The 27,149-nt window shown below is 58.4% G+C and overlaps 2 protein-coding genes across 5 annotated transcripts; one reads left to right on the forward strand and one right to left on the reverse strand.

Annotated features, from left to right (window-relative positions):
- Positions 1–318: 318 nt before the first annotated feature.
- BEST2 (bestrophin 2) lies at positions 319–4,614 on the forward strand. Its single transcript, XM_032312276.1, has 9 exons — positions 319–660; positions 769–863; positions 1,554–1,787; positions 1,882–2,036; positions 2,381–2,458; positions 2,639–2,791; positions 2,878–2,958; positions 3,151–3,305; positions 3,783–4,614. The coding sequence occupies exons 1-9, from the start codon at positions 509–511 to the stop codon at positions 4,204–4,206; spliced, it is 1,527 nt and encodes a 508-aa protein (XP_032168167.1). The 5' UTR covers positions 319–508; the 3' UTR covers positions 4,207–4,614.
- Positions 4,615–6,162: 1,548 nt separating this feature from the next.
- On the reverse strand, positions 6,163–17,763 carry HOOK2 (hook microtubule tethering protein 2). 4 transcript variants are annotated; one of them, XM_032312297.1, is made up of 23 exons: positions 17,579–17,763; positions 16,977–17,062; positions 16,834–16,906; positions 15,779–15,829; positions 15,542–15,674; positions 15,380–15,447; positions 14,956–15,018; positions 14,574–14,654; positions 14,288–14,448; positions 14,057–14,197; positions 12,890–13,091; positions 12,525–12,635; positions 12,330–12,417; positions 11,889–11,958; positions 11,074–11,211; positions 10,879–10,966; positions 10,775–10,780; positions 10,642–10,676; positions 7,608–7,690; positions 7,424–7,524; positions 7,117–7,227; positions 6,977–7,048; positions 6,163–6,889 (listed from the first exon to the last, which is right to left on the reverse strand). In XM_032312297.1, the coding sequence occupies exons 1-23, from the start codon at positions 17,621–17,623 to the stop codon at positions 6,740–6,742; spliced, it is 2,157 nt and encodes a 718-aa protein (XP_032168188.1). In that variant the 5' UTR covers positions 17,624–17,763; the 3' UTR covers positions 6,163–6,739. The 4 variants fall into 4 exon arrangements, with proteins under 4 accessions (XP_032168188.1, XP_032168180.1, XP_032168201.1 ...); XM_032312289.1 differs by having other exon boundaries at positions 7,424–7,527; positions 17,579–17,762; XM_032312310.1 differs by lacking the exon at positions 16,834–16,906 and having other exon boundaries at positions 7,424–7,527; positions 17,579–17,762.
- Positions 17,764–27,149: the final 9,386 nt, after the last annotated feature.

Below are 27,149 nucleotides of genomic sequence, written 5' to 3' on the forward strand. Positions count from 1 at the left end.
TGAGGTGGGGGACTGGCTGAGATGGGACCTGTAGATGGGGATCTAGGCTGGGGAAGAGCCGGAGTCCTAGGACTCCAGCAACTGAGGCGCTGGGGACTCAGGGAGTGGGGAAGGCTGTAGCTGGAGCCCAGGAAAGGGGGCGGGGGTCGCATAGAGGGCTACTGGGGCTGATTCCAGGACCCAAGGGTCTTGGGGGTGGAGGGTGGAGGGAAAGGCCTGGAGAGGTAGACGCCAGATGCTGAGACCAGGAACCCTGGGAAGAGGGAGGCCAACCAGAGGGGGTTTGGGAAGGACTGGGGGGCTAGGGCCGGACTGAGCATGCTTGGGAGGAGACCGGAACCTGGGCTCCGGACGCGGCCGAGGAGACCACGGTGCGGGAGGGGACACCACGCTGAGTTGGCCCGCACCTCTCCGCCGCTGTCTGCAGCCCGGGGGGCCCGTTCCTCCGCCCACAGGCTGGGGTCCGCTTCAGCCCCCTCTCCTTCGGCGCAACCGGCCCGGCGGTGCGATGACCGTCACGTACACAGCCCGCGTGGCCAATGCGCGCTTCGGAGGATTCTCGCAGCTGCTGCTGCTGTGGCGCGGGAGCATCTACAAACTTCTGTGGCGCGAGCTCGTCTGCTTCCTCGGGCTCTACATGGCGCTGAGTGCCGCCTATCGGTGAGGCGGCCCTGGGCTGGGGGGCGCCGGCCAGGGAGCCTAGGGAAGGGACCTTGGGTGTGTCCTGGAGGGAGGCTCTCCTGTGACCCCCTGCCCCCTCCCTCGCAGCTTCGTGCTGACAGAAGAGCAGAAGCGTTACTTCGAGAAGCTCGTCATCTACTGTGATCAGTATGCCAGTCTCATCCCTGTCTCTTTCGTGCTGGGTGCGTTTGCTCCGGAGTTCCCCAGAAAGCCATTTCCAGGCCTTTTGGAGACCCCATTCCTCAAAACACTACCCCCTCAAATCCAACCCCAACAGACCCATATTTCTACATCTTTCATGCCAGGTGTGGCCCAATTTACAGAGACCTTGGATGTCACCTGGTTACAGTAAGCCATGAGAACTCCGTGTCACCCATAGGCTTATCCTTGGCCATCTCAGGGTCTCCCCCCCCCCGTGTCTGCAAAAGACTCCTAATGGCTCCCTACATGTCCTGGGCCCCAGGGACCCCTCCAGTGACCCCATATGACTCCATCCTCTCAAGTACAGCCCGGAGAGGACATTTCTCTGACAAGTCAGTGACTTCACGTGACCCCAGCCTCCAGTTTCAGATCCCCGCGCTCCCAACCCTGGGTGACAACCTGTCTTTGTAGGCCCTGTGTCTCCATCTCCATACTGAGATCCCAATCCCACATCCCAGGTGACAATCAAATAGCCGGGGTGACCCAGCCTGCTCTAGCCTCTCTGACCAGAGGGCTGCCTCCCTCCCCCGATTCAGCCCAGGTGGCCCCGAGAGGTGGGTGGGTGACAAGCGTTCCCGAGTATCTCTGATTGCAGATCGTGTATCATCCCTCTTGCCACGACCTGGCCCTAGGATCCCCACTTAGCCCCCGCATTGCCGGGTGTTCCGCAGGTTTCTACGTGACGCTGGTGGTGCACCGCTGGTGGAACCAGTACCTATGCATGCCGCTACCCGACGCGCTCATGTGCGTGGTGGCAGGCACGGTGCACGGACGCGACGAGCGGGGCCGCCTCTATAGGCGCACGCTCGTGCGCTACGCCGGGCTCTCGGCTGTGCTAATCCTGCGCTCAGTGAGCACCGCGGTCTTCAAGCGCTTCCCCACCGTCGACCACGTAGTGGAGGCGGGTGAGGCTCCGCCCTGAAGCCGGGCGGGGGGCGGGGCTGAGGGCAGGGGGCGGGGCGAGTAACCTCCCACCCACCCCGACTTCACCCCCTCCAGGATTTATGACCCGGGAGGAGCGGAAGAAGTTCGAGAACCTGAACTCGTCCTACAACAAGTATTGGGTGCCCTGCGTCTGGTTCTCCAACCTGGCTGCTCAGGCCCGGCGCGAGGGCCGCATCCGGGACAACAGCGCCCTTAAACTGCTGCTCGAGGTGGGCCCGCCGGGAGGTCATTCATACAAAATTCCAGGGAAATTACACCTCCCCGGAATTGTGTCAGACGGCGGCGTGCCACGCGCCTCCCACGAGGCAGATTCCCAACACCGTTACCCAGCAGGCCCCAGGTGCACACTTACCTCTAGGGGGCCAACTCCCAGGTACCTAGATCCCCTACCCCAGATGTACACTCCCCACTAAGTACTCTCCCTGGCGACCCAGAAGCGCACGCTGTGACCCACCAGGTAACCACTCGCCTCCAGCCCACGTACCTACCCACACCTGATCCTCATGTGTGCGCCCGCAATTCAGGCCCTCTCGTGACTTGTATCTGCACCCAGGAGCTGAATGTGTTTCGGGGCAAGTGTGGAATGCTCTTTCACTACGACTGGATCAGCGTACCCCTTGTCTATACCCAGGTAACCCTGTAATGCCTCCGTTTAAATCGGGCATCAGATGCTCTGACTCACTGGTCTGAAGGAAAGACTGAGGGCCAGCCAAGACCCCCCGTGTCAGTGATGCCCCATCCTAGTCCTGGGCTCTCCAAGACCTGCTGAGATCGGGAGCACCCTAACCTGGTGACCCACCCCACCCCTCAGGTGGTGACCATAGCTGTGTACAGCTACTTCCTGGCCTGCCTCATCGGTCGCCAGTTCCTGGACCCAGCTCAGGGCTATGACGGCCACAACCTGGACCTGTGCGTGCCCATCTTCACCCTGCTGCAGTTCTTCTTCTATGCGGGCTGGCTCAAGGTGGGTGGGGCCCAGAGGTAGGGCCACCCGGGGAGGGATAGGCACGGGTTCGCAGGGCTCTACCAGACTATTCTCTCCCCCTTCAGGTAGCCGAGCAGCTCATCAATCCCTTCGGAGAAGACGACGATGACTTTGAGACCAACTTTCTGATCGACCGCAACTTCCAGGTGAGCCTCGGTTGTGACCATCCGGGGCTCCCAAACCAGCCTTGGCCCCACCACCCGCCTAGACTTGTCAGGGCTTGGACCCTGAACCATCCTTTCTTTGGTCACCGTACTCCTAACCCATCCTGAGGGGTCCACCCCGCGGTGCCCGCGCTGTGCCAGGCTCCACCCGGCCCCGCATGCCCACGCCCGCAGGTGTCCATGCTGGCTGTGGACGAGATGTATGATGACCTGGCCATGCTGGAGAAGGATTTGTACTGGGACGCAACCGAGGCTCGCGCCCCCTACACCGCAGCCACGGCGTTCCTGCTGCAGCAGCCCTCCTTCCAGGGCTCCACCTTCGATATCACGTGAGCCCGCGGGATGTGCGGGCCCAGCGGTGGGGCGTCCTGCAGGAGGAGCTTCTGGCCCTGAGGGGATTATCCAATCGTAGGGGCTATAGGACACCAGGACGGGGCCAATTTGGAGACTCGGGGCTAAAACCTAAAGTCTGTGAGGACTTGAATGGGGGGAGGGGGTAGCAATCCGGGTCAAGGTCTGGGACGGCCACTGATTGGGGGCAGACCTAAGCGCTAAGGCCTATGAGGATTGGAGGGGAGGCCAGAGGCAGTGCCGGAGACGCGGCCGTCACAACTGAAGCCTGAAGGGCTAAGTTTGAGCTTAGCCAAACCCAGAGGATGAAAGCAGGCTCTCGAGAGAAGGACCAAGTTCTTTTGAGATAAGTGGGACAAAGGTGTGGGTGGAACCAGGAGGACCAGCGTGTCTCGGTCTCTGTCAATCAAGGAGAGCAGCGAGGTCGCAACGCTGAAACACTGCCCGTCCCACAGGTTGGCTAAAGAGGACATGCAGTTCCAGCGGCTGGACGGCGCGGACGGACCGCTAGGCGAGGCGCACGGCGACTTTTTGCAGCGCCTCCTGCCGGTAGGCGCAGGCATGGCCGCGGGAGGCCTGCTCGGCCGGCGCCTGTCCCTAATGCGCCGCAAGAACAGCTGCGTGTCTGAGACGTCCACAGCCGCCAGCTGCGCGTGCGCAGGCGCCCCCGATGGCGCGGCCCCGGAGTGTGGTTGCGGGGACCCGCTGCTCGACCCCGGCCTGCGGGAGCCAGAGCCGGACCTCCCCGTCGGCCCCGAGATGCCCGTTCCGGGGGCCGCCCCCGAGCCCTTCACAACCGTGCCTATGCCCGCGCCGCGGGGACCGGCTCCTCCCTGGCTGCCCAGCCCCATTGGCGAGGAGGAGGAGAGTCTAGCCTGAGGCCCTCAGGCCTAGGATCCCCAAGGACAGGGACACAAACCCCGACAGGGAACGCAGGCAGCATTTGGGGCCTGCATAAGCCGAGTGTGGACTCTTAACCTGTCCGATTTCGACCGGTTCCCGCCTCCTGCGCGCGGTCCTTCACGGCTGGCACTGGGGCTTTGAGTGCCTCCTGTGGGCCAGGCACTGGGCTAAGGGTGAAGGATTCTTCCAGCTTCTTTGAACAGCCGGTCCTTCCCAGCAGCTCTACTTCCCTCCTTCTACTGCCTGGGAGGACCCATCAGTGTGCCTTGCCTTTATTTTTTCCTTAAAATGGAGATGTGAGTGCCTACCTCATTGAGTTATGGGGATGAAGTAACGATTTTAGAGTGTTGATCCATTATAGGTGCTCAATAAAATGTTAATGGTTTTTACACAAACATTATTAGCCTGACTTTTCCTGCCACGAATTAGGCTAAGTAAGATTTGAGAATTCTTCCAGATTCTTTGATTGCACGCTGCCTTTTTCTTCCCAAACTCTGCCCTCTGAAATGACCCCATCAGTGTGTCCATGGCTTTACTCATTCATTAATGTACCAGCCGGTCCCCAGACCACAGGCTCCTCCTCTCAGTCTTGTTTTATGATTCTGCCCCAAGTCCCTGCATTCTCTGATACCCCTTCAGCGCTCCTAGTCTTAATTCAATCATATGGTGAATTCACACATCCAGCCAGGATCCCTCTCCAGATTCCAGACTGGGAGAGCCATCTGTCTGCTTGGTATCTCCGTGCAGCACCTTGAACAGAACATGCCCCCCAAACCAGCTCCCTCTTGGCTCCCCAATCTTCCCCAACTTATCTGTTGGCTTTGTTCTTCTGGGTGATAGGCCCAAATCTGGGATCCTCTCCAACTCTTTCTCTTACCCCCTCTCTGTACACCTAACAGCAAATCTTATCAGTTCCATCTTCAAATTGTATCCAGAATCCGACCATTTCCCGTTCCTCTAGGGCCCACATCTTAGAGCCTCCAATGTCACCCATCCACTGGGACCAGGAACCACTGCCCTTGTCTCCCAGCTCCCCCCCAACCATCCCCAGTCTGTTTCTTCTACAGTAGCGAAAGAGAGCTCATGAACACCTAAGTCAGGTACTGTCTCTCCCTTCCTCAGGCGACATGATTCCCATGTCTCTTGGAATAAACGTATTCCCTGCAGTTCACAATCCCCCTGCCCTCATTTCTCTCCCCTCCTCCCCTCACTCACTTCACACTGGGCTCCTCACTGTCCCTCTAACCACAAAGCAAAGCCTCATCGCAGGGCCTCAGGCATATCCTGCTCCCACTGCTTGGAACACTCTTTCCCAGATACCTACTACACACTCACCCCACCCCCCACCTCCTTCAGGTCTCTGCTTAAATTATGTCACTTCCTTGGTGAGGCTGCTTCTGCTGGCCTTTTACTTAAAATCACCCCATCTCTTGGGACGCCTGGGTGGCCCAGTTGGTTAAGTGACTGCCTTCGGCTCAGGTCATGATCCTGGAGTCCCAGGATCGAGTCCCATATCGGGCTCCCTGCTCGGCAGGGAGTCTGCTTCTCCCTCTGACCCTCCCACTTCTCATGCTCATTCTCTCTCTCACTCTCTCTCTCTCAAATAAATAAAGTCTTTAAAAAATAAATAAAGGGTGCCTGGGTGGCTCAGTGGGTTAAAGCCTCTGCCTTCGGCTCAGGTCATGATCCCAGGGTCCTGGGATCAAGCCCCGCATTGGGCTCTCTGCTCAGCAGGGAGCCTGCTTCCTCCTCTCTCTCTGCCTGCCTCTCTGCCTACTTGTGATCCCTGTCAAATAAATGAATAAAATGTTTTTTAAAATAAACAAATTTAAAAAATTAAAAAAATAAAAAATAAATAAAATCCCCCCATCCCAAATGGACGTCCCACATCCCCGTCACTTCTGACTGCTTTCTTTTTCTCTGTAGCACTTCTCACATCAAACTTTTACTTTATTTTGTTTACTGTCTGTCCGCCTTCATGAGGAACGACAGCTTCATAAGGCAGGAATTTTAGTCTGAAGCTTCTTCAAAAAAACTACCACACGCCCATACAGTTACACAGACACAAACATGGTTCTCAGTGGGTGCTGTCAGTCACTCATGCCTTAGGGAGAACACGAGCCAGGCCTTTCAAAAAGCAATGCTCTGAGTCCCTGGCCTGTCTTCTCTCCCTCTCCTCAGCGCCCAGAGTTCAGCCAGGGCAGATTGAAAATCTTTATTGTTTTTCTTCTCAAATATAAAAATCACTCTCTCTCCTGGCATCTCATTAACCCCAGGTTGAAAATCAAGGATAAGAATCACATTGCTAAAAAGAACAGGCCCTCCCCTGCCTCCTGCTCTATCCTGCACTCTTGTCCCATCTCAGAGAACAGAGGGCAGAAGTCATGACCTTAAGGCTCTCAGGCTGCTGGCTGAGGCCTTCCTCATGCTGGGCCCCAGGTGAGCTGGGAGGAATCCAAGGCGGACTGAGCCCCAGCTGGCTGGGCAGGTGGCAGGATACCGAGGTCCATCAGTGCTTGTCCGTGGGGCGCGTGTTCAGGGATGCTAGGCGTCCCAGGGGCCCCCGGCGAGTGTTGGTGGCCAGGCGCTGCTGGGCCAGGAATGACTGGGCGTGGGCGGGTGCCCGCTCCTCCCCAGCTCGCTGCTGCAGAGCCATGCCCTGGAGGGAGGAAGAGGGGAGACAGTTGGGGTCAAGTTGAGCCCCACAGCACATCCCAGAACCCTTACTACAGAGACACGCACTCACCATATTATACCAGGCACTGATGAGCAACTTTTCTTCCTGCTCCCGCTGACTTCGACTCTTCTCAAAGTCCATCTGCCAAAGAGGGACCAGTCAGGGGCCTGCATATGCTGGGGACAGCGAGAAGTGAGGAGGACACCCACCTCCAGGTGCCGGATGCGGACGTCCCGCTCCCGGAGCTGTGTCCTCAGGGTGTGAAGTTCTGGGGGTGCCCCCGCCGACGGCCGTTGTTTGGGTTCCAGGGTCTGCATGACCTAGGGTTTGGGAAAGACACAGGCAGGGTGACCTTGGCCTTGCAAGGCCTTGAGACTCGTTGGGCTGCATTAAGCATGGTGCAGAAGTCTGTGATACGATGGCGGTACGGCAGGTGCAGAAGTGGGAGGCAGAGAGGTGCACGCTGGTGGGAGGCACGGGTTGGTGGGAGGCCCGTGAAGCCCCCAGGGTGCTCACCGTGTGCACCCTGTCCACGTAGCAGCGGTAGCGCTCTTCCATGGCCCGCAGGTCCGCATCCTTCTTCTGCAGGCTATGCTGCAGCTCCTCGATACGCCGGGCTGCTGTGGGAACAAAGGGACCCCTCAGCTCCCCACCTAGCTCAGGGCCCTCCTGCCCCACCCAGCCGCTGCGTCCCACTCACTGCCGCTGTCAGCAGGCGGTTCCAACTCCTCGATGTATTCTCGCTTCCTCTGCAGCTCCAGATCCGCTTCATGCAGCTTCTGCCTGTGCACAGAAGATGAGCAGCAGCAGGCTGACCGCTGGGCCCCCTTCCCTTTCTCCCACTGACAGCCACAGCCTTCCCCGCCGGCCACCATGCACCTGCCTGGCTGCAGAGACCTGGGTGCCATCCCCCCAAGACAAGCGCTGCACCTCGGGCCCATCATCTCCTAAGCCATCGGAGCCACAACCGTCCATGCCCCTCAACAGGTGGCCCCTGCACCAGCCCCCTGTGCATCCACTCCTCTCCATTCCCCAGCGCACACGCTGACCCAGCCACCGTCACCCTGTGCCAGCTTCTTCTACGTTCAACCTCAGTGCCTTTCTCCACCCAGCAGCCAGGTATCCTTCTAGCAGGCAAATTTCTTCTAACAAAAAAGAAACTGCAAGGTGTAAAACCTTATAGTTCTGCCAGCTGCGGCAAAACCCCAAAGATCTAAGAACACTCCTTGTAGGTGAGATTATTATCGTGCGCTGGATATGGAGCTCGGTCTAACACCGAACCATGAAACTCGGGCTATGTCTACCAAGATTATAAAGCCATGTGCCCTCTAGGTGCCCAATTCCACTTTGTCAACATATCTGCACAGAAGCAAAACGAAGCACATATGAGGTTTTACTTTGTGGCACTGTTTGAAATTGCAAATACCTAGAGAGAATGACTTTTTAAAAGATTTTATTTATTTACTTGAGAGAAAGAGTGAGCAAGAGAGACCACAAGCCAGGCGAGGGGCAGAGGGAGAGGGAGGAGCAGACTCCCTGGTGAGCAGGGAGCCAGATGTGGGACTGGATCCCAGGACTCTGGGATCATGACCTGCGCTGAAGGCAGATGCTTAACCAACTAAGCCACCCAGGCATTGGAAAGAATGACTTATATACATTATGACATTCACAAAAAAATGTTACAGGACAGCCCACCTGGATTGGAATATCACAGGAGAATTAAGCCCTGATGTTTCCATATATCCATCCAAAAGGAAATAACTTTTGTCTGCACTCTGGGTTGGTAGTAGCTACAATCTATCCTTGGCAGAAGTCAAGCAAATCATTTTCTGTAAGGCCTAATTTCCCCATGGAACCCTAGTCGACAAGAGCTACTGTATTTATTGAAACAAAAACAAAACAAAACAACAATAACAACTATTCATATGGCAAAATTTCCCAGCCAGCTTTTTTTTTTAAAGATTTTATTTATTTATTTATTTGACAGAGATCACGAGTAGGCAGAGAAGCAGGCAGAGAGAGGAGGAAGCAGGCTCCCTGCTGAGCAGAAAGCCTGATGCGGGGCTCGACCCCAGGACTCTGGGATCATGACCTGAGCTGAAGGCAGAGGCTTTAACCCACTGAGCCACCCAGGCGCCCCTGCCAGCCATCTTCTTAAGTAAGAGAAGCAAAGGGCAGACTAGCAGATATCAAGTTACTTTTCATATAGGTAACTGAGAAATCAGAATAAAAATTTATATTCATATTAATTTACGTTTGCTTAAAAAATTTCATGAGAAAAAAGAATCTCATGAGATTTTTATTTTTTATTTTTATTTTTTTTAAGATTTTATTTGGGGCGCCTGTGTGACTTGGATGGTAATTGTCTGCCTTCATTTTGGGGCATGATCCCCAGGTGCTGGGATTGAGTCCCACATCAGGCTCCCTGCTCAGCAGGGAATCTGCTTCTCCCTCTCTCTCTGCTTCTCCCTCTGCCCCTACCCCTCCCTCTTCCATGTTCACTCTTTCTTGCTCTCTCGGTCAAATAAAATCTTTAAAAAAAAAAGGAAACTATTTTTTTTAAGATTTATTTATTTGACAGATAGAGATGACAAGTAAACAGAGAGGCAGGCAGGCAGGCAGAGAGAGGAGGAAGCAGGCTCCCTGCTGAGCAGAGAGCTGGATGTAGGGCTTGATCCCAGGACTCTGGGATCATGACCTGAGCTGAAAGCAGAGGCTTTAACTCACTGACCCACCCAGGTGCCCTCAAAAAAAGTTTCTTAAAAAAATAAAATGTGTGTGTGGGGGGGGTGTGCCTGGGTGGCTCCAGTGGGTTAAGCCTCTGCCTTCGGCTTGGGTCATGATCTCAGGGTCCTGGGATTGAGCCCCACTCAGGCTCTCTGCTCAACCAGGAGCCTGCTTCCCCCTCTGTCTCTGCCTGCCTCTCTGCCTACTTGTGACCTTCTGTGTGTGTGCCAAATAAATAAATAAAATCTTTAAAATAAAAAATAAAATAAAATAAAATAAAACAAAACAGGGGGAATGCCTGGGTGGCCCAGGTCATGAACCCAGGGTTCTGGGATCTAGTCCTGCATTGGGCTCCTTGCTCAGTAGGAAGCCTGTTTCTCCCTCTCCCTTTTCCTCTGCCCTTCCCCCGCACTTGTGCCCTCTCTTAAAAAATAAAATAGAATAGGGGCGCCTGCCTGGCTCAGTCTGTTGAGCATCTGACTCTTGATTTCCACTCAGGTCATGATGTCTGGGTCAAGGGCTTGAGCCCTGGGTCAGGCCCTGTGCTCGGCTGAGTCTTGCTTGTCCCTCTGTCGCTGCTCTCCCTGCTCGTGCTCTCTCTCTCTCAAATGACTAAGTAAAATTTAAAAATATAAACCAAATAAAATCATTTTTTCTTTAATTATTACTATTATCTTTTTAGTAATCTCTACACCCAATGTGGGACTCAAACCCATGACTCTGAGATCAAGAGTCATATGCTCCACCGACAGCCAGCCAGGCACCCCCCAAATAGTTTTTTAACAGTATAAAATGTAAAAAGTGAGAATCACCTTTGTCTCCCCCATTGTTCCCCCCAAGCAGTTCATACTCCTTCCCTTGGCCCCTAAGACCCTACTTGATCTGATCCTTCTCTGTTTTGGCTGACTGGTTCTCCTCATAAATATATCCCCACAGACAACAAATGTCCCCCACACCTGCGTCCCAGCTCCCCCCCACACCAGGAATGCCCTCTCTCGGGGACTCACAGATGTTCCTCCAGCTTCCTCTTCAGCAGGGCGGACTGGGAGAGAGAACAGGCATTGGGTGAGTGGGGGTGGAGCTCCCAACTCCTTCCAGGGGTGAGGGCAGGGGCTGCCACCCTGGGCCCACGGTACTTACAATCGACTGCAGAGGACATCGTGCAGCAGGGAGGAGAGAGAGAAGGGTTACGGGCGGGGGGGGGGCAGGAGAGGGGGGCAGGAAGGGAGGAGGTGGGCACTCACATCCTCAGTCTTGCCCCCCTGCTCTTGCAAGGCCTTCTGCAAGTCCTCCACCTGCGCCCGCAGCTCCAACAGCTGCTGCTGGTTCAGCCTGCAGGAGTGCGGGGCTGCTGAGTGCCTGCGCCCGCCCTCTGCCCCCACTCAAACGCCCCCTCCACGCGCACGGTGGGGGGTGCCCTCCACCAGGTGGGTCCTCACCGCAGCTGTGTTTCCAGCCCGTGGCGCGCGCGGTTGGCGTCCTCCAGGTGGCGCTGCAGCTCCTCCTGCCGCTCCCGGTAGGCCGCCTCCTGCTGGCACAGCTGCTTGTTCTCCAGCTGAAGCCGCAGGAGCGTCTCCCTGCCGAGGACGGGAGTGAGCGGGGCTGGAGACGGGTCACCCCGCAGGCCTGCCGGGGCTCTGGCAGGAACACTGGGACGGACAGGGCTGGCAGAGGGACAGAGCCCTGGGAGACAGCCCAGCCAGACCCCGGGGCCGGATCAAAGTAATGGGGACCAAAATGGGCGGGGTTTTGAGCGGGGCCTAAGGGTGGAGCCAGGCAAAGGCGGGGCTACGGGAGCGGGTTAGAACATTGAGCATCCCGCTGTGGCTGGGAGAAAGCAAGGGTGCGGAATGACAGACGCAGAAATGGGAAGAACTGGGTTGGGGGAGTTCATCTGGGCAAGACACGGGGCACTGAGCCTAGCACGGGCTACAATGAGGACAACACTACGCCCTGGGGGCAGAGTCCGACGTGAGGGCGGGGTGCTGGGGGTAGGAATTTTGCTCGGTGAGTGGAGCCAGATGGGTTGGACCTAATTTGTGTACTGAGGCTGGATCCTGGAGAGGCAAGCAACCCATAAGGCCTAGAGCGCCAACCAGGTAAGGGCCAAATTAGGAATGAGTGGACCCAGGAGCCAAGCTAGGACCGGGGATCCCAGCACAGCAGGCCAGGCCAGTAGTAAGTGCGTGCACTGGGAGCGGGGCTGAGGGGTGGGCTCTGGGTGCCGACAGAGCTCTGAGCGACCGCAGCGTACCTCAGCTCCGCAGGTAGGATCTCTGCTGCTAAGTTTTCCACAGCTGGTGAGGTGGGATCCAGCGAAGGGTCTGGAGTATGTCAGAAACGTCTTCAGGTTGATGCACGGCTCCTGCCCCCAGCCCTAGGGTTCTCTTTCCAAGAATCATCTCTGGGGACTCAAGTTTGGCCCAGAGCCTGGCTTAACACAAGCCTCACTTCCAGCTTGACAGGGAGCAGTGACACGTGGCGTGAGTTTGCCTTTGCCCCACCCTGATCCTGGGAGGTCAGCGCCTGCCTTCTGTCAGCCCTTGCCACCTCTCTGCATTCTAGCCTGTCTCCAAAGTGGCCTAGCTCTGGCCCCAGCCTAGACAAGCCCTGGGACACTGGTTTTCTGTCTGCCCTAACAGCACCTTACGGCCCCCCTTCCCCTGGCCCTAGGGCTGACAGTCCTCCGACTCACCAGCCTGGGTCGGCCCCCGGGGCTGGAGCTGGGCACAGCGCAGTTCCTCATTGGCCTCCCGCAAGGAGTCCCTCTCTGCCAGCAGCCGCTGGAGCACAGGGTGCAAGATGCTGTTGGAGGCAGGGCTGGCCTCCCGGGGACCGGGATATGCCAGGATGGACAGGGTAGGGCTTGGATGCGGGACTTCAGCCTCACCTCCTTCTCCTTTGTCACCAACTCGTACTTCTCTTCCAGATTTCGACACTCGAAGAGCCATTTCTCAGCCTTCATGGCCTCCTCCTGCCTTTGGCCCTGAAGTTCCTGAACCTGAACAGAGAGGACGGGTGGGGAGGCAGGGCTGGAAGGTGGAGGCATGGGGCCGGAGAGAACTTGAGAGCGGTGAGGCTTCCAAGCCCAGGGAGGAGCCGGCATGACTGAAGGGCGCTACCCGAAATGAGGGACAGAGGGCTCTGGGGGCAGGGGCTCAGCCACCCTGAGGATGGGCCAAAGTGAGAGGGGTGAGGGGTCCAGCGGCCTGGAGCACCCGGTCCTCCCGGGCTCTGCCCTGGTCTCTGCCGCACCTGCCGCCGCTGTGCCTCGAGCTGGGCACGAAGCGAGCCGGCCCGGCGTAGCTCATCCTCCAGCTGCCGGGTCCGCTCGGCGTGGCCGGCGTTGCGCTCCTCCAGCTGCCGCACCTGCCGCCTCAGCTCCCGCAGCTCACCCAGCCGGCGCCGACAGCTGCTCAGCGTGGCCTCCAGCTGTCCAGCACGCTCAGAGGACTGCCTGGGGGAGGAGGCAAGTTGGGAGAGGAGGCCTGGGTTTGGGCTCAGGGTTCAGCTTGGATCTAAGGCCCTCCATCAAGGGGAAGAGGTCATGTCACCTGGGGATGTGTGCATTCAAGGTGGTAGATCGTGAGGGTCAGAAGTCAGCCCGGGCCTGGTGATGTTGGAGAGTCATTAAGGGGCACAGAGGGAGACCTAAGCACCAGTGGTTAGCCCAGGGTCATACTCAGGGATGTGGGGGGGCAGATTTGGGGTATATGGAATGACTGATGGGTTCCAGGAGGAATGATGGTGCCCAGAGGCTCCGACGAGCCTCCAAGGACCATTTGAGGATATAAGGTGACTATGGGATCAATGAGGGCATGGTGGGGTCATGGGGGGAACTTCAGGCCAGAGGCCTCTGTGGTCCTTTAAGGTGCAGTAGGGATTCACTAGACACTTTAACATTACAGGGGTGCTGGAGGTCACAGGGGAGCCTTCTGAGTTTACAGAAGGCATGGTGAGGTCTAGGAAGTAGGTGTTCTGGAGGCCCATCAAGTCCTCTGGGGCTGCAGGGGTGCTATGGAGTCCTAAGAAGGGACAGTCCTATCATGAGGGGCACAGAAGGGTCATGGGGGGTGGGAGGGCGGGAACAACTGCATTTTGGGTCCTGGAGGGCACAAAAGAATCCTGGGGCACGATGGCACCTGGGCAGCAAGGGAACAGGGGTGGGCAGCTGGTAGCTGGTGGATCCCAAGGGCACACTGTGGGGTCCTGGGGGGCACCAGGGATCCAGGAACCTTGGTGGTGTCCAGAAGACACGGGGGAGTCCAGGGACAGTACAGTAGGACTCAGGAGGTCCCCGTGGAGTCTAGGAGACATGGTGCAGGTTCACTGGGCATCTGGGGGTTTTCGAGGGACTGTGGCATCAGAGGGACACGGTGGCAACGAGTGTGTGCGGTGAGGACCCAGGGACCAGCCACTCACCGCAGCTCGTCCATCTCATCCTTCAGCGCCTGCGCCTCCTGGGCCAGACTGGTCAGCGCCTGGTTCCGCTGCTGCAGCTCCGAGACCTCCCGCTCCAGCTCGGCACAGTGCAGGCGCTCGTCCTCCCTGCCGTTCTCCAGCCTAGGGGTGGGGCGGGAAGAGAGGGACGCTTGAGGCCACTGGAGGCGGCCGACCCCCTGGCCTGCTGGCCACGGCCCCAGCTGACCGCACCTGAAGTTCTCCTCCTGCAGCTGCTCCAGCTGGGACTGCAGCAGCAACAGCTTCTTGGCAGTGAGGCCCGCGGCGCCCTCGCCCTCTGGCCGGCCAGCCCGCTCCCGCAGCGCCGCGTTCTCCTGGGCCAGGCTCTGCTTCTCCTCGGCCAGGAGCACCAGCTGCAGGCAGGAGGTGCACAGGAGCGAGAGTTCGGCGCGGGGGAGGACGGAGTGGGGGGGGGTGTGGAGGCGAGGCGAGCAGCTGGGCCCCAGGACCGCCTGCGCACCCCCGCCCCACCTCTCACCTGCCGCTCTAGGTCCAGACAGCGCTGCCGAAGTTCATCCCCTTCATCGGCCTCCTCGCTCAGGAAGTAGTACCTTCGGGACTGAGGAGGGGAGTGGAGGGTGGGGAGGGGTGAGGAAGTCAGGGACCCCCCCCCCCTCCGCAAAGAGACTAGGGGGAGGCTGGTGCCTCTAGTGGCAGAGAGGAGCCCAGAAACCCTGAAGACCTCACAGAGGGCTGGGACTCCAGGGCACTGGAGGGAAGGTGATGTGGGAACGAGGGAAGAGGCGAGAACCCTGAGGGATGGAGGGAGGCTATATGCTTAAGGTCAAGTTCCTCCTCCTGAGGCAGCCCTGAGACTCAGCGGTGGGCTTGGGCCTTTAACAAGGTCCCCCACCTCTTACCTGGTTATCAAAGTTCCCATAGGTTTCTGGTGACAGGGAGTCAGGGGTGTCTTTGGTCATGAGCTGAAGCGGGGCAGGAGGACATGGAGATGAGCTGGGCCCTCTGGGGGTGGCCATTAAAGCTTCCACGCTCCAGCCTAAGGATCTCTCCATCCTCCTGTCCCCACAACCAGTTCTCCCCCAAGAACCCCAGTCTAGAGGCTGCCTTCCTGCCATGGATCCAGCAGGGAGGCTGGGTCCTTTGAGGGTGCAAAATTGTGACTCCAAGCTGGCAAGAGCTGGCAGACACATGAGACAGGGAAATCTGGCCAGCTGAGTTCCAGGAAGAGCCCAGACCTTACCAGGCCCAAGCCTGTGCCCAGTGGCCTCTGCTCTGATGTCCCCTCCCCTGGCGCTCCTCGCCACACTGGGCACCCCCACCTACCTCCTGGATGGCTTCCATTACCACATGCTGCACAGATTCCTCCAGTGTCATGATTCTCTGGATGTGTTCTGGGGAATCAAGGTGGGGAACAGTGAAACCCCGGGGACAGGGGGTGAGGATGATTTCCTCCGGTCGTCCCCTGGGGGCTCCAAACCTGCATACCCTGCTTCTTCTCGCAACTGATGGCACAGCCAAGCACCAGCTGAAGCAGCTTGCCAAGTTCTTCTGGGTCTGAAAACTCGCCAATGAGGCTCACATCTGGAAGGTGCTGCTCCAAAACAGGATGTCCCAGGACCTGAGAACAGGGGGTAGGGGTGGGAAGAGGGGATATGGGGGCTCACAGACACTCACCTCCTCCCAAACCAACCCCACCCCCTAAATCCTGTCACAGTTACTCACATCCTGGGAGTACTCCACCAAGCTCTGTAAGATGGTCTTCAGATTGCTAACCTAGGGAGGGGCAAGGAGTTGTGCCCAGGGTCCCAGAGTGCTCCAGAACAAGCCAGGCAGCCCCCATTCTGAATCTGCCTATCCCAGCCTTTTCCCTCTGCCTTCTTTCCCAATCCCGGCTCATCTCATCCTGTTTGGCACCATTCTCTATCTGAATGTCCTCTCTCCTAGGGATGAACTATCCAGTCACCCGCCCTTCTTGTCCCCCTGCCTATCTTGTTTGCATGTCCCCAGAGCCCAGTCACTTCTCATCACCTGCCCTGCCACCCTTTAGCCCTAGCCGTCTTCATCTCTCACCTGGATTACTGCACCAACCTGGTCTCAATTTCCACCCTGCTGCCTACCCCCCATTCCTCTCCAAGCAGCCAGAGGGAGCTTTTTCAAAGTCCAAATCCAGGTTGTGTCTTTCCTCGGCTAAAACCCTCCCTTGACTTTGCACAGCACTTAAAATAGAATCCATCTCCCTGCCCCAGCCCGCCCTCCTCCTGATGACCTCATCCACCATTCCTGCCCCCTTGTTCTCTGTTCTGACTGCCTTGCCTTTCCTCGATACCCCACGCTTATTCCCCACTTCGCATCTGCTGTTCCCTGTGCCTGGAATCCCATTTCTCCAAATTTCACATGGAGATCAGCCCATCTGGAGTAACCACCCACCTAGCTGCCCTGCTCTTGTGGCCCAGCTTTTATTATTTACTATCTTCATAGAACTTACTGCCACTGGAAGTTAATGTTTCTGTTTCTGTGTGTGTGTGTGTGTGTGTGTGTGTGTGCATGTGTACGAATTTTTGTCTTTTTTATTCCTTGCTGCACACCCAGACCTGTTCCATAGGAAAAGGAAATAACAGAGTTGGCTCGTCACCAGACATGTGTCCCTCTTCCTAGCCAAGTCTGTCCATCACCCAGGACATGTGTCTGGCTGACCCATTACCCAGGACGTGTCTAGCTTAGCCTTCCCTGATTATCTCTTTGCCAGTCTGTCCCCCAGTCATGAGTCCACCTGTCACCTTCAGCCTCCAGTTGGGACCTGGGTCATCTGAGATGCCCTGGAGCCACGCCTCGTTGAACCAGGAAGGGTCTCTGGGGGCGAGAAGGTGGGATGAGCTGCTGGGGGTCCTTTTCCGGACCCCTCCCCCTCAGCCCCACTCACATCTGGTTCAGCACATAGGCTACGGCGAGTCCACTGCTCAGGTCCTGGGGGCTGGTACAGGGCGACGGGACGTGGAACGTCTGCAACTGGGGAGGAAGAGGAAAGGGTAACGGGCAGTTCGGGCCTGGGAGAAGAGAACCATTCTCCTTTTACAGACTTTCCCGGTCAGCAGGAACGTTCACAGTTGGCTGGGACTGGCCTATGGCTTTCTCAGACCAGCTCCGCGGAGGAGTGGCCTCTGCACACCTGGGACTGGAGGGGGCGTGGCCTCACTTCACTTCTGTTCAACAAGCCCCGCGCGACCAGGGCAGGGCGGAACCACGAGTCACCTGGTCCCTACAGGCCCCACGTGACCAGGTCAGCTCACCTGCGCCCTCGCCCTGTGTGACCCAGCCGCGAAGGGGCGGGGCCTCACCTGTTCTTTCCACGCAGACCTCCCACGTGACAGGGGCGGGTGCTCAGGCCAAAGTCCAACCACCCTGCAAGCCCACCACCTTTTCCTCCTCCCAGTCCCAAGACAGAGGAGTAGACTTAGCCAAGGCCAGGGCTCCCGGGCAAGAAGAGCGGGCGCACACCTGTCCCTGGCCCCGCCCCCGACCTACCCAGGTGAGCAGAGACCCGCATAGCTCGGCCTTGTCCACGCTCATGGCTCCCGATCGGATTCGACCCCGGCCGCGGAGCTCCGCCACCGCAGCCACCTCCTGATCGCCACCAGCGAGCGCCCGCAGCCCCGACCTCCCGCTCGGCCTAGAGCGCCGCCCCGCCCCGCCCCGCCCCCTAGGCGCAGGCCCCGCCCCGGACACGTGATCTCCCGGCCCCGGGTCGGACTTCCAGTTCCCCCATCTTGGATCCGGGCGGCGTTCGAGTGCCCGCCTTGCCGCTAGGGGTCAGCCTGGGCCCAGCTTGCACATCCCAAGTGTGGCCCAGCTACCCCTCCTCCTTGGCTCTTTTGGGGGTACCGGAGACCTCACGATAATTCCTCATCATGTGAGGCGGAGCTATCCCACCCTGTTATACGGGCTTATTCAGGTCCTTTCCCTTCAGTTGGAAGAAATTCTGCTGCCTAACCACCTTATCGGAGCCCTGATCTGCCCTGGGAAAAGGCAGGCCATAACACGTTCTTTGGACTTCGAGGAGAGATCCTAAAGGGGTCTTCCCGGTGGAGGTGACTTGGGAGTCTTGACTCAGGGGTAAACAAGGAGAGACGAGCGTGGTACTTAGGTCGAAGGCAGGATGAATCAGCCAGACTCAGGTCTTGGGCGATGGACAGACACGCTTGCCCAGTATGGATCTAGTTCCACCAAGCTTTGCCTGCGCCATACCCGCGCCACACCACCCCACCCCACCCACCCCCCAGCCCCGAGCCCTTGAGGTCCTCCAGCTTCAGATCCCAGGACCAAGCCGCCCTCGTCCCCAAAGCCCACCAGGGGGCGCACACTGCAGGAGCGCCGCCAGCAGGGAAGCAATGTGCCCTTCAGAGACCCTTCCCGGGCGATGGAGGGGACTCAAAGGAAAGTGATAACAATAGTAGTTAATAAAATAGCAGCACCATTTATTGTCTACAGTATGCAGTTCCTGCGCTAATCGATTTAAATTATATAGGCGGTTGAAATCTCCCCACGACTAGGTGGCAGGTGCTGTTTTAATTCCCGGTCGCAGGAGAGGAAACAGAGGCTCTAGTTGGCTTTAGAGGAAAGGGCAAAGCCCCGGCCCGCACCCTTTGGCGCCAGAATACCGCAGCAGCTCCTCTCCCACGAGGCGGGCAAGGTAATGAGCAGTAATTAGAGGTTATTAGCTGTACCTGGAGGGAGGGGCGGGCTCTGCTTTGGGGGTGGGTCTAGGTCTGAGGGGAGGGGTGCTACTCTCTCCAACCCTGAGTCGGGCTCCCGCGACCCTGCCCTGGAGCGGGTTGAGCAAGATGAGAGCACCCCCACGCCGCATCGCAAGAGCACAGTCACTCTGCCATCAGAAACCCAGTTACAGCCCACTCAGACGCGCAGCCCCACGCACGCGGGGGCCTCCCAGGCTCGTCTACACCCCCACACCGCCTTCCCGCGTTGTTTTCGGCCTCCGACCCCGGGGAGTGGGGTGAGGAGGAGGAGGAGGAGGGAAGGGGACAGGGGCCGGCAGTGCCGGCTTCCGGGCTGGGCTGCCTTCCGGCGGGCGGGCGTGGGAACAATTACCGTTGGCTCCCCTTCCCGCACCCACCGGAGGACGGGGTGCTGCCAATCGGGGGAAATGGGGCCACCCTACCCCCAGATAAAAGTGGAAGATGGGCCGGGAACCACGGTTCTTACAAGCAAGGGGGTGCTGGGACTATGCGGGAGGGCCTGTTTGCTCAGTGATGGGAGACATGCTGTGACCGCCACATATTTGGGGTGGGATCCCTGATATTTGCAAAAAACCTGCAGGGATCTTGATGTGTAGGAAGAATCTGGAAATCCAAATATTTGGAGCATGGACTTAAATTGTTCTAATGTGATATGGGCTTTCTAGATTAGATGTTCAGTGACCTGAGTCCCCAGATTTAAGGAAAGGTCTGGGTTCCCTCAATTTGGGAGAGAAGCCATAACCCTCCCATTGGGGCTGCAAGGATTCTTACGTTTGTGGGGAAAGGAAGCTTCCATGTTGGCAGGAAAGAGTGAAATCTCTGTTATGGGATTCAGGGAGCCCCACTGTTGGGGGTGATCTGGGTACCTTCAATTCAATGAAAGGGATCACAAGTCCTTACTTTGGGGCAGGAAACTTGTATTTTGGGGGAAAGATGCAAACCTCCATTTTTGGTGGAGCGAGCCCCAAATTTTGGGGGATGCCCCAGAGGCCTCCATTAGTAGGGACAGAGAGTGTGGGTGGGGGCCAGCAGCCCCCAGCTGGTTTGGAGACCCCACCCCCTCCTGCCTGTTTCCAGGAACAGCTGGGTCCGGCCTGGGTTGTACTGCTGGGAAGTTGGTGACTCAGCCCCTCCCTGCGGCCACAGCTGGACCCCGGCCCATCCCCTTCAGCCTTCACATCTGGGCAGAGACCCAGTCATGAGGGCTAAGATGGGGATCGCGGGTACACACAACTGGAGGATGCTGTCCTTTCCCCAGGACAAGGGGAAAGAACATCACCCTGTGGACACCATGGTCCACCCAGCTACAGGGTGGACACCATGGTCCATACCAGGAGGGACTCTGGCAGGCCTTTTGCCCTTATAGGCACTGACAGCTTACCACCGGGAACTCCCATCCTGTCCTCCCCATGCGCGCGCACGTGCGTGCGTGCGTGTGTGTGCCTGTCTGTCTGCCTGAATCCATGTAAAGTGTGTTCATATTTATGTGAGATGGTAAGTCTGTGATTGTGTGTGCACAGGCATTGTGTCTGCATCCGCCTGTGTCTTGGGGCCCTGGGAATTTATGCAATAGACTGTGATTTGGTGGTGGGGGTGCTGATGGGGACTGGGGCACACGCTTCTCTATACGCAACCTTGCTGTGTGTCTACATCCCTGTCATTTTTTGGTATGAGAAGTGGGTGACAATGTGACAATCAGTACCTCAGTGTGGCTTTAGGTTCTGTTTTTGTGTGACCATGTCTTTTCTCTCCATGTGGCTTTCTTTCAAGGACATGTGTGTCCTTGATTTGTCCACATCCCCATGACAGAGTGTCCTGTGTGCGCGTTGTGGGTTTGTCTGTGACTCTAACTTGTGCACCCTATTTGTGATGACTGTAGGACAGCATGGCTGTCCTTTCTGTTCCCACCATGTGTCTCTGTGCCTTTACAATCTCTATGTGAGAGGCATGGTGACTGTGTTCCATCTGGAGTCCTGGCGTCCAAGACTTTGTATCTGTGTCTTACTTTGTCTTGGGAATGACGGTGTGGCGTTATCAGAGTACCTATACATAGAACCCACCTGTGTAGGGAGATAGCCCTGTCTGTCTCCACACACAAAGAATAACATTTGTGCCTGTGTAACCATCTGGGTCTTCCTGTGTGTCTGTGTGTCCGTATGACCCTTTCCGTGACCGCTGCGGGGCTGGCTGGACTACTGAAGGTTTGAGCCAGTGTATGGCAGGTGTATCCTGTGTCCGTGCGACACTGTGGGTCATCGGAGAGTTTGTGACCTTGTATATGGGGGGGTGTCAAAGTAACCGGGACACCGCGATCAGCGGAGGCGGAGATGTGCGCAGTGGGCACCACCCGCCCCACGTCCCTCTGCTCTACGCCGGGAGGAGCCCCTCCCCGCGCTGCGGGGGCGCGTGCGTCGTGCGTGACGTGAGACACGACGGGGGTCGCTGCATGCGTGAAGCCCGACGCGGTCGTGCGTGCGAGCGCGGGGCGGGGGAATGGGCTAACTGCGTGCGAGTGTGCGTGGGCGGGCGCGGGGTGGGGCGCGCGGGGGCGCGCGGGGTATAGCCCCGCCCCCTCCCCGGGCTTTGGGCGCCGGTGAAACCTGGGAGGGGGCCGCCGTTAACCCCTTCCTGCCCGACCTGAAACTTGTGGCCCCTCAACGGAGCGCGCGGGGGCTTCCCCGGCGCGCGGGGGCCGTCCCTGCTGAGAGAGGAACTCCCCCCCGTGGAGCTGAGAGACCCCCGGTTACCATGGGAACCGGAGCTTCCCGCGCGGCCTGACGCGTGCTTCCCTCCCCTCCCCCCGCTCCGCTCCGCTCTTCCTTCAGCTCCGTGGTCCACCGGCAGTGCGCTTCCCGCTCCCGGTCTCTTGGGGGAAGGGGGTGGGGGTCAGCGAGACTGGAGCGTGCGTGACTCAGGCCAGTGCGGGGGTCCCTTGGCCGCAGCCGACCTTGCTCCCCCTTCTCCACCCCATGACTCACCCTTCGCGGCTTTCCCCGAGTGTGAGTCAGGCCCCTGGGGAGGGGGCTGCGGACTCTGAGACCCCCTCCAGGCGGTGGGGGCTGAGAACCAAGTTTTAGGGACCTCCCGGTCCAGGGGAGAGGGGCGCCCCTTCCGGGGGCTGACGGTGTGTTCCCTTTGCCAGCCCTCGCCAAGGTCGCTGGAGGTGTTTCCCTCCCCCCTAGAATTGGCAGGGCCTCCCCCCACAGCCCAGGCCTCCGGGAACCCAGCTCCCACCCCTCCCCCCCAGCCCACAGGAAGTTTTGGCAGAGCCCATCGTGGCGATGAAACGGTTAAAGCCGTTTTCTTATTCATTTCAAACAGGGGCCCCTTTTGACTCAGAGCAAGCCCAAGCCGGGCGCCCCCTTGAGCCAGGCCTCATGGGGGCCTGGGTTTACACTCCACCCTACATGTACCATTTTTAGAGAAGGGAAGGAAGGCGGTTGGTGAGCTGGCTGGGGGTCTTGGGTAGCATTCAGAGCTGGGTTCAAATGCTGCCTCTGCCATCGTAACCATCTCAGTCTCAGTTCCCCCATATGAAAACCCGGGATAATTATACCTGGCCCATTGTGTTGTTGTGGGAATTAGGTGAATAATAGAGGGGACGCTTTGCATCCTGAGCTGGGCACAGCAATAGCAGAGGCCTGGCAGGCAGTAGGACCCAGATTCCTCCTGTCTCTCCAGCCTGGATGTCAAGGTGCCCAACAGAAGCCAGTCCTTGTGGGGTGGGCCCTGCCCCACCCAGGCGCTCTGAGGCCATGGGGTTCATCCCATCCACCCCCTGCCCCAGGCGGGCACCCAGGAAGTGAGAGGCGGGGCAGGAATGAGGCGGAACCTGTTGGGCTCGTTGCCTTCCCACCTCCCACCCTCATTCCGGGGCCCTGACAGGCCACCCCCCCCCCCCATGCTGCAGCCCCACCCCCACTGCCCCGGACGCCTGGGTCCTGACCCAGGGGTGGCCAGAGGGAGGGGATGCCGGCGGAGACAGCGTCTGGGGAACATCCTGTGGACTGCTGGCTGGACAGACTGGAGGGTCAGCCCCTCCCGGGGCAGGGCAGAAATCGGCTGGGGGCAGAGTAAACTTGGCCCAGGGTGGCCAGACTTGGGGGAGGGGGTGGCAAGGAGAATACACACACACAGTCACCCCAAAAGAGACCCAGTCCAGACACACAAACTCCTGTCACCTTGGCCACAGGGAGACTGCTAACCAGGGACACACCGACAGGGTCAGACACACATCTGGGCAAGCCAACCCAGCGGCAGCTGTCACATATAGGGCAGTGACAGGGCAGACTCTGGAGCTGGATGGAAACACTGGTCAACACATGGAGACATCGGCCGCTCAGAAGCAGACAGGTAGGTTGTGTGTGACACAGGTAAGAGTACACACTGACGAAGGCACAGAAAGACATTCAGGTGAGAAGCACACAGCCCAGCAGACACAGAGCCATGCTCACTCACACTATGACAAATAACGACGGGCCAGACACACATAGACAGGACAGTGACCTAGAGAACTGGATGTCAGACACAGGCAGGCGACACACACATGCTGACAGTCTCAGAAGGGACAGTTGCTCTCAGGATGGGTATATCTGCTGCATGGGAGATGTGCAGACACACACGCACACACACACAGATCCTGACACAAAGCAATACAGGCGCGTGCACGCACACACATCACCGAGATCACCAAGTCAGCAAGGTACTCGGAGGCGAGAGAGACAGACTTAAACCTATAGGGAGGTGGATGAAGAGGACACTCTAGAGATAGCACGACAGAGAGCCCCAGCCTCCCACACACACCACACGCACATGCTCCCAAGGCTCCAAGGGACACCGAGATGCGGCCTTCCAGATACACAATACCTCAGCAGTACCACACACAACTCAGACCCACCTACAGACTAGACAGATGCAAGCAGACAAACGGACATATTTACAGACATGGTCTGGCCAGACAGTCACACCCAGCACAGAGAGGCATGAACAAGCCATAGTCGGACATTCATAAACACACTGGCGCAGAGACACGCTGACAGAACTTGTTGGCTAGCGCACGTGCGCGCGCACACACACACACACACACACACAGCCACAGAGCTCACATAGACCAGCCACACACACACACAGCCACAGAGCTCACATAAACATACAGACCAGACCTCACACACACACACACACACACACGCACACACACACACACCTCACACAGGCAAGCTGTGGACCCCACACACACAGACACACATACACACCAAACACAAAACAACAAATGCATATGGGTCAGCCACACGCAGCCTGTTCCCTAAACCGTGTGCACACACTCACCCACCTCCCGCCCCCCAAAGCAGAAGGCCCTCCACACCCCTGCAGGGTTGAGCCAACACACAGACAGACACACTCACTGAGGAGACAGGCCTCACACACACTCTCACACGCCCTGACAGGCCAGCCACATGCAAACCCACAGCCGACCAGACACACACGCTCTCCTGGACCAGGCAGAGTGCTGTGGGGCTCCGTGCTTCCCAGGCTGTTTCTGTGCCCCCCCATCCCCCCATCCCGGTGCTTCCTCTCTCCAAACATCACCCCCCCCAAACTTCCCTCCCTGCTGTTTGTCACTTCCCTTAGGAGGCCCAGCTCTTCAGTCTCAGTCCTTGGTGGGGTGTGGGCTTACTTTCTCACCACATCCCCTGTAAAGGGGACACCCAGGATGTCAGCCATGCTCAGGCCCCCCAAGACCTCTCCAGCAGTGGGGAAGGGGGCAGAAGTAGTTTTGTAGGAAACTCCCCTCATGCCCAGCTGAGTCAGCCTGAGGAGACAGACTCTCCTTCCTGCTTCCAAGAAAACCCAGAAGCTTCCTCTCCAGGAGAGGGGGTGAGGGACCCCCAAACTGCAGAGGTGGGGGAAGGAGGTGGCTGGCAGGCCAGGGGTTCCTGGGGGAGGGCCTCCGTGATTCTCAGCCTCTTCCTGCCCAGCTGTCTGTCCACACCCAGGGGCAGGGACGCGGGAGGCTGGGTGCTATGACTTGTGGGTTCTCGCCCTGGCCTGCCCACTTGGCTGACTCACGGGCAGCCCCCAGCCCAGTTTCCTGGTGAGGGCCCGGTCAGTCAGTGGGACTGGGGCAAGGGGGTCACCAGGCTATTTATAAGAAGGAGAAGTCCCTCAAGGCCAAAAGCCCCAGAGAGACCTGTGGGTGGGGGTGGGTGAACTTCCTCCTTATTCCTCTCCTCAGGCCCCGGGCCCCCTGGGCGTTGGAGAAGTCTGGGCCCAGACTTCTCAGCCAGATGCTGATCTGAGGCCCAGGGGCTGGGCAGTACCCAGCTGCTGGTTTGGGCACCCGGGCTGGGTGGGGGAGGGGGCTCTCCTTACACCCTCCTCACAGCCGGCCTTGGCGCCAGCAGGGCGGCGTGAGGGGGTGGTGCCCAGGCCACAAGGGTGAGACTGGCAGGGGCCTGGAACCGGCTGTACCAGCTTGGCTGGGCCCCCGCCCTCCTTTGCCGGCCCAGTCCCCACCCCCTGCTCAAACACCCATGCGGAGTACAGCAGCAACTGGACCCCACTTCAGCAGGCTAGCTGCTCCCACCCCGACCCCCACCCCTCTGCCCTGTGTCCAATTCCACTCTTCTGCCTCCTCTGCGGATTAAAAGGAGACCCTGCAGGAAGGGGCCTGCAGACCTTGACATACACTTGGTATAGCATAAATGCCTCTCAGGTTTTGAAAATCCACAAGACAGTGGCCAATACACTGAACTGGACAGCTCCAGCATATTCTGACTCTAGTACTTGTAGTCAGGGGATATGGGGCAAGTTCCTTACCTCCGCGAGTCTCAGTTGTCTAGTCTGTTACATGGGGATACACACAAGCATTTCGCTAGGTGGTTGGAAGCAGGCAATGAGTTACTCTGTGTAAACCGCTTAGAAGAGGGCCTAGCTCATGGTTAGAACCATATAAGTGTTAGCTATTAAAATAATAATTATTATTTCTCAGTCTGTCTGCCTATCTTAAGTGTCTCTGAGTCTCACTGTTAGTCTGCATGACGCTAACCCTGCCCCCGGTTTGTCTCTCTGGGCATCTCTCCCTGCCCTGACCCCCGCCCCCACACATGCACTCTTCCTTGCTTCATCTGTGTCCTCCATCTCGACCCTCTTTGGGCCAGCCTCACCTCTCTGCAGGACTCCCCCCGGCACGGCCAACCTCAGCCCTGACCAGGGCTGATTCACTGTGGCCTCCTGGCCTGTGGGACCTGCAGGTTGGCTTCCCAAGATGCTGCCCTCAGGCCAGACCTGCCCAGCCCCCCAACGCTGTCCGCTGCGCCCCCGCAGGGCCCGGCCAGATGTCAGCTGCAGTTATTAGCATGGGCGGGAGACACAGGCCTGGCAGCATGCCCGCCAGACTCAGCGGCCAGCCGCTGGAATCTCCCTTGAGCCTGGGGTGGGGTTAGGGGAGCAGTTCAAGCAAGAGGAGGAGGGGAAGGAGCACCCAGGGGTCACAAGGACCCTCCAAAGATGGGGATACCCCCAGCTTCTCATGGGACCTTCCTCCCTAACTTCACTGCTCTGCTGGACTTCCCCCTGCCCCCACAAGTTCAGTTTCTCTTTTGCCTCTTTCATTTTCCTTCTCTCCCTCACACTTAAGAGTGTGCTCTCCCCCTGCCCTATAAAGTCAGCCTAGCCCCTCAGCCTCTCTCTACCCTAAAGAAACCTCCATCCCCCAAGAAGATAGAGACTGATCTTTCACCTGTGGTTCTCTTGGCTCACATTCTGCTTGGAAGTCCCACTCTAAGTCTAACTAGGAGTCTCACCATCTAAACCTCCATATAGTGCTGGGGAAGGGGCACTGAGTTCCCTCAGATTCTCTCCCCTTGGATTTTCTGGCCTCCTCTGACTGAAGGAGACACCCCGAAGGGGGAGGGATCCTCCCCCCCCATTTTATGAATTCTGGATGGTTGACGGACCCCTAGACTAAAACAGGAGTAGGGCCCCTAGCCAACTGGTGTGAGGGAAGGAGCACTCCAGCCGCTAGCGATGTGGGGGGAGAGGCCCAGACCTCCTGCTTTAAAGGAAGGGTACCCCACCCGAGGAAGGAGGCAGTCGTGCCAGCCCGCCTCGGCGCCGGGGGCGCCTGGAGGCATTGGCCCGCCCCTCCGCGCCCTGTCGGGCCGGGGGCGAAGTCCGACCCAGGCCCGCGGGCAGGCGGGGACCTGCCAGGCTGGGTCGGGCCGGGCTCGGCAGGACGCAGCCCCAGAGCAGCTGGGTGGGGCTCAGCGAGGCGGCCGTGGGGGCCTCGGGGGCGGCGGCGGGGCTGGTCGGGACTAGCCGTCCGGGGGCCCGGGCGCGCCCTG

The sequence above is a fragment of the Mustela erminea genome, chromosome 1 (assembly GCF_009829155.1).
Source record: "Mustela erminea isolate mMusErm1 chromosome 1, mMusErm1.Pri, whole genome shotgun sequence".
Lineage (NCBI taxonomy): Eukaryota > Metazoa > Chordata > Mammalia > Carnivora > Mustelidae > Mustela > Mustela erminea.

Coding starts and splice junctions, on each gene's coding strand:
- HOOK2 (XM_032312289.1), bottom strand. CDS start 17,623: ATGAGCGTGGACAAGGCCGAGCTATGCGGGTCTCTGCTCACCTGG. Junction 11,212..11,888: donor ATCCTACCTGCGGAGCTGAG/GTACGCTGCGGT, acceptor CGTCCTCGGCAG/GGAGACGCTCCTGCGGCTTC. Junction 7,228..7,423: donor ACGTGGACAGGGTGCACACG/GTGAGCACCCTG, acceptor CCCAAACCCTAG/GTCATGCAGACCCTGGAACC.
- BEST2 (XM_032312276.1), top strand. CDS start 509: ATGACCGTCACGTACACAGCCCGCGTGGCCAATGCGCGCTTCGGAGGA. Junction 2,037..2,380: donor CCCTTAAACTGCTGCTCGAG/GTGGGCCCGCCG, acceptor ATCTGCACCCAG/GAGCTGAATGTGTTTCGGGG. Junction 3,306..3,782: donor GGCTCCACCTTCGATATCAC/GTGAGCCCGCGG, acceptor CCCGTCCCACAG/GTTGGCTAAAGAGGACATGC.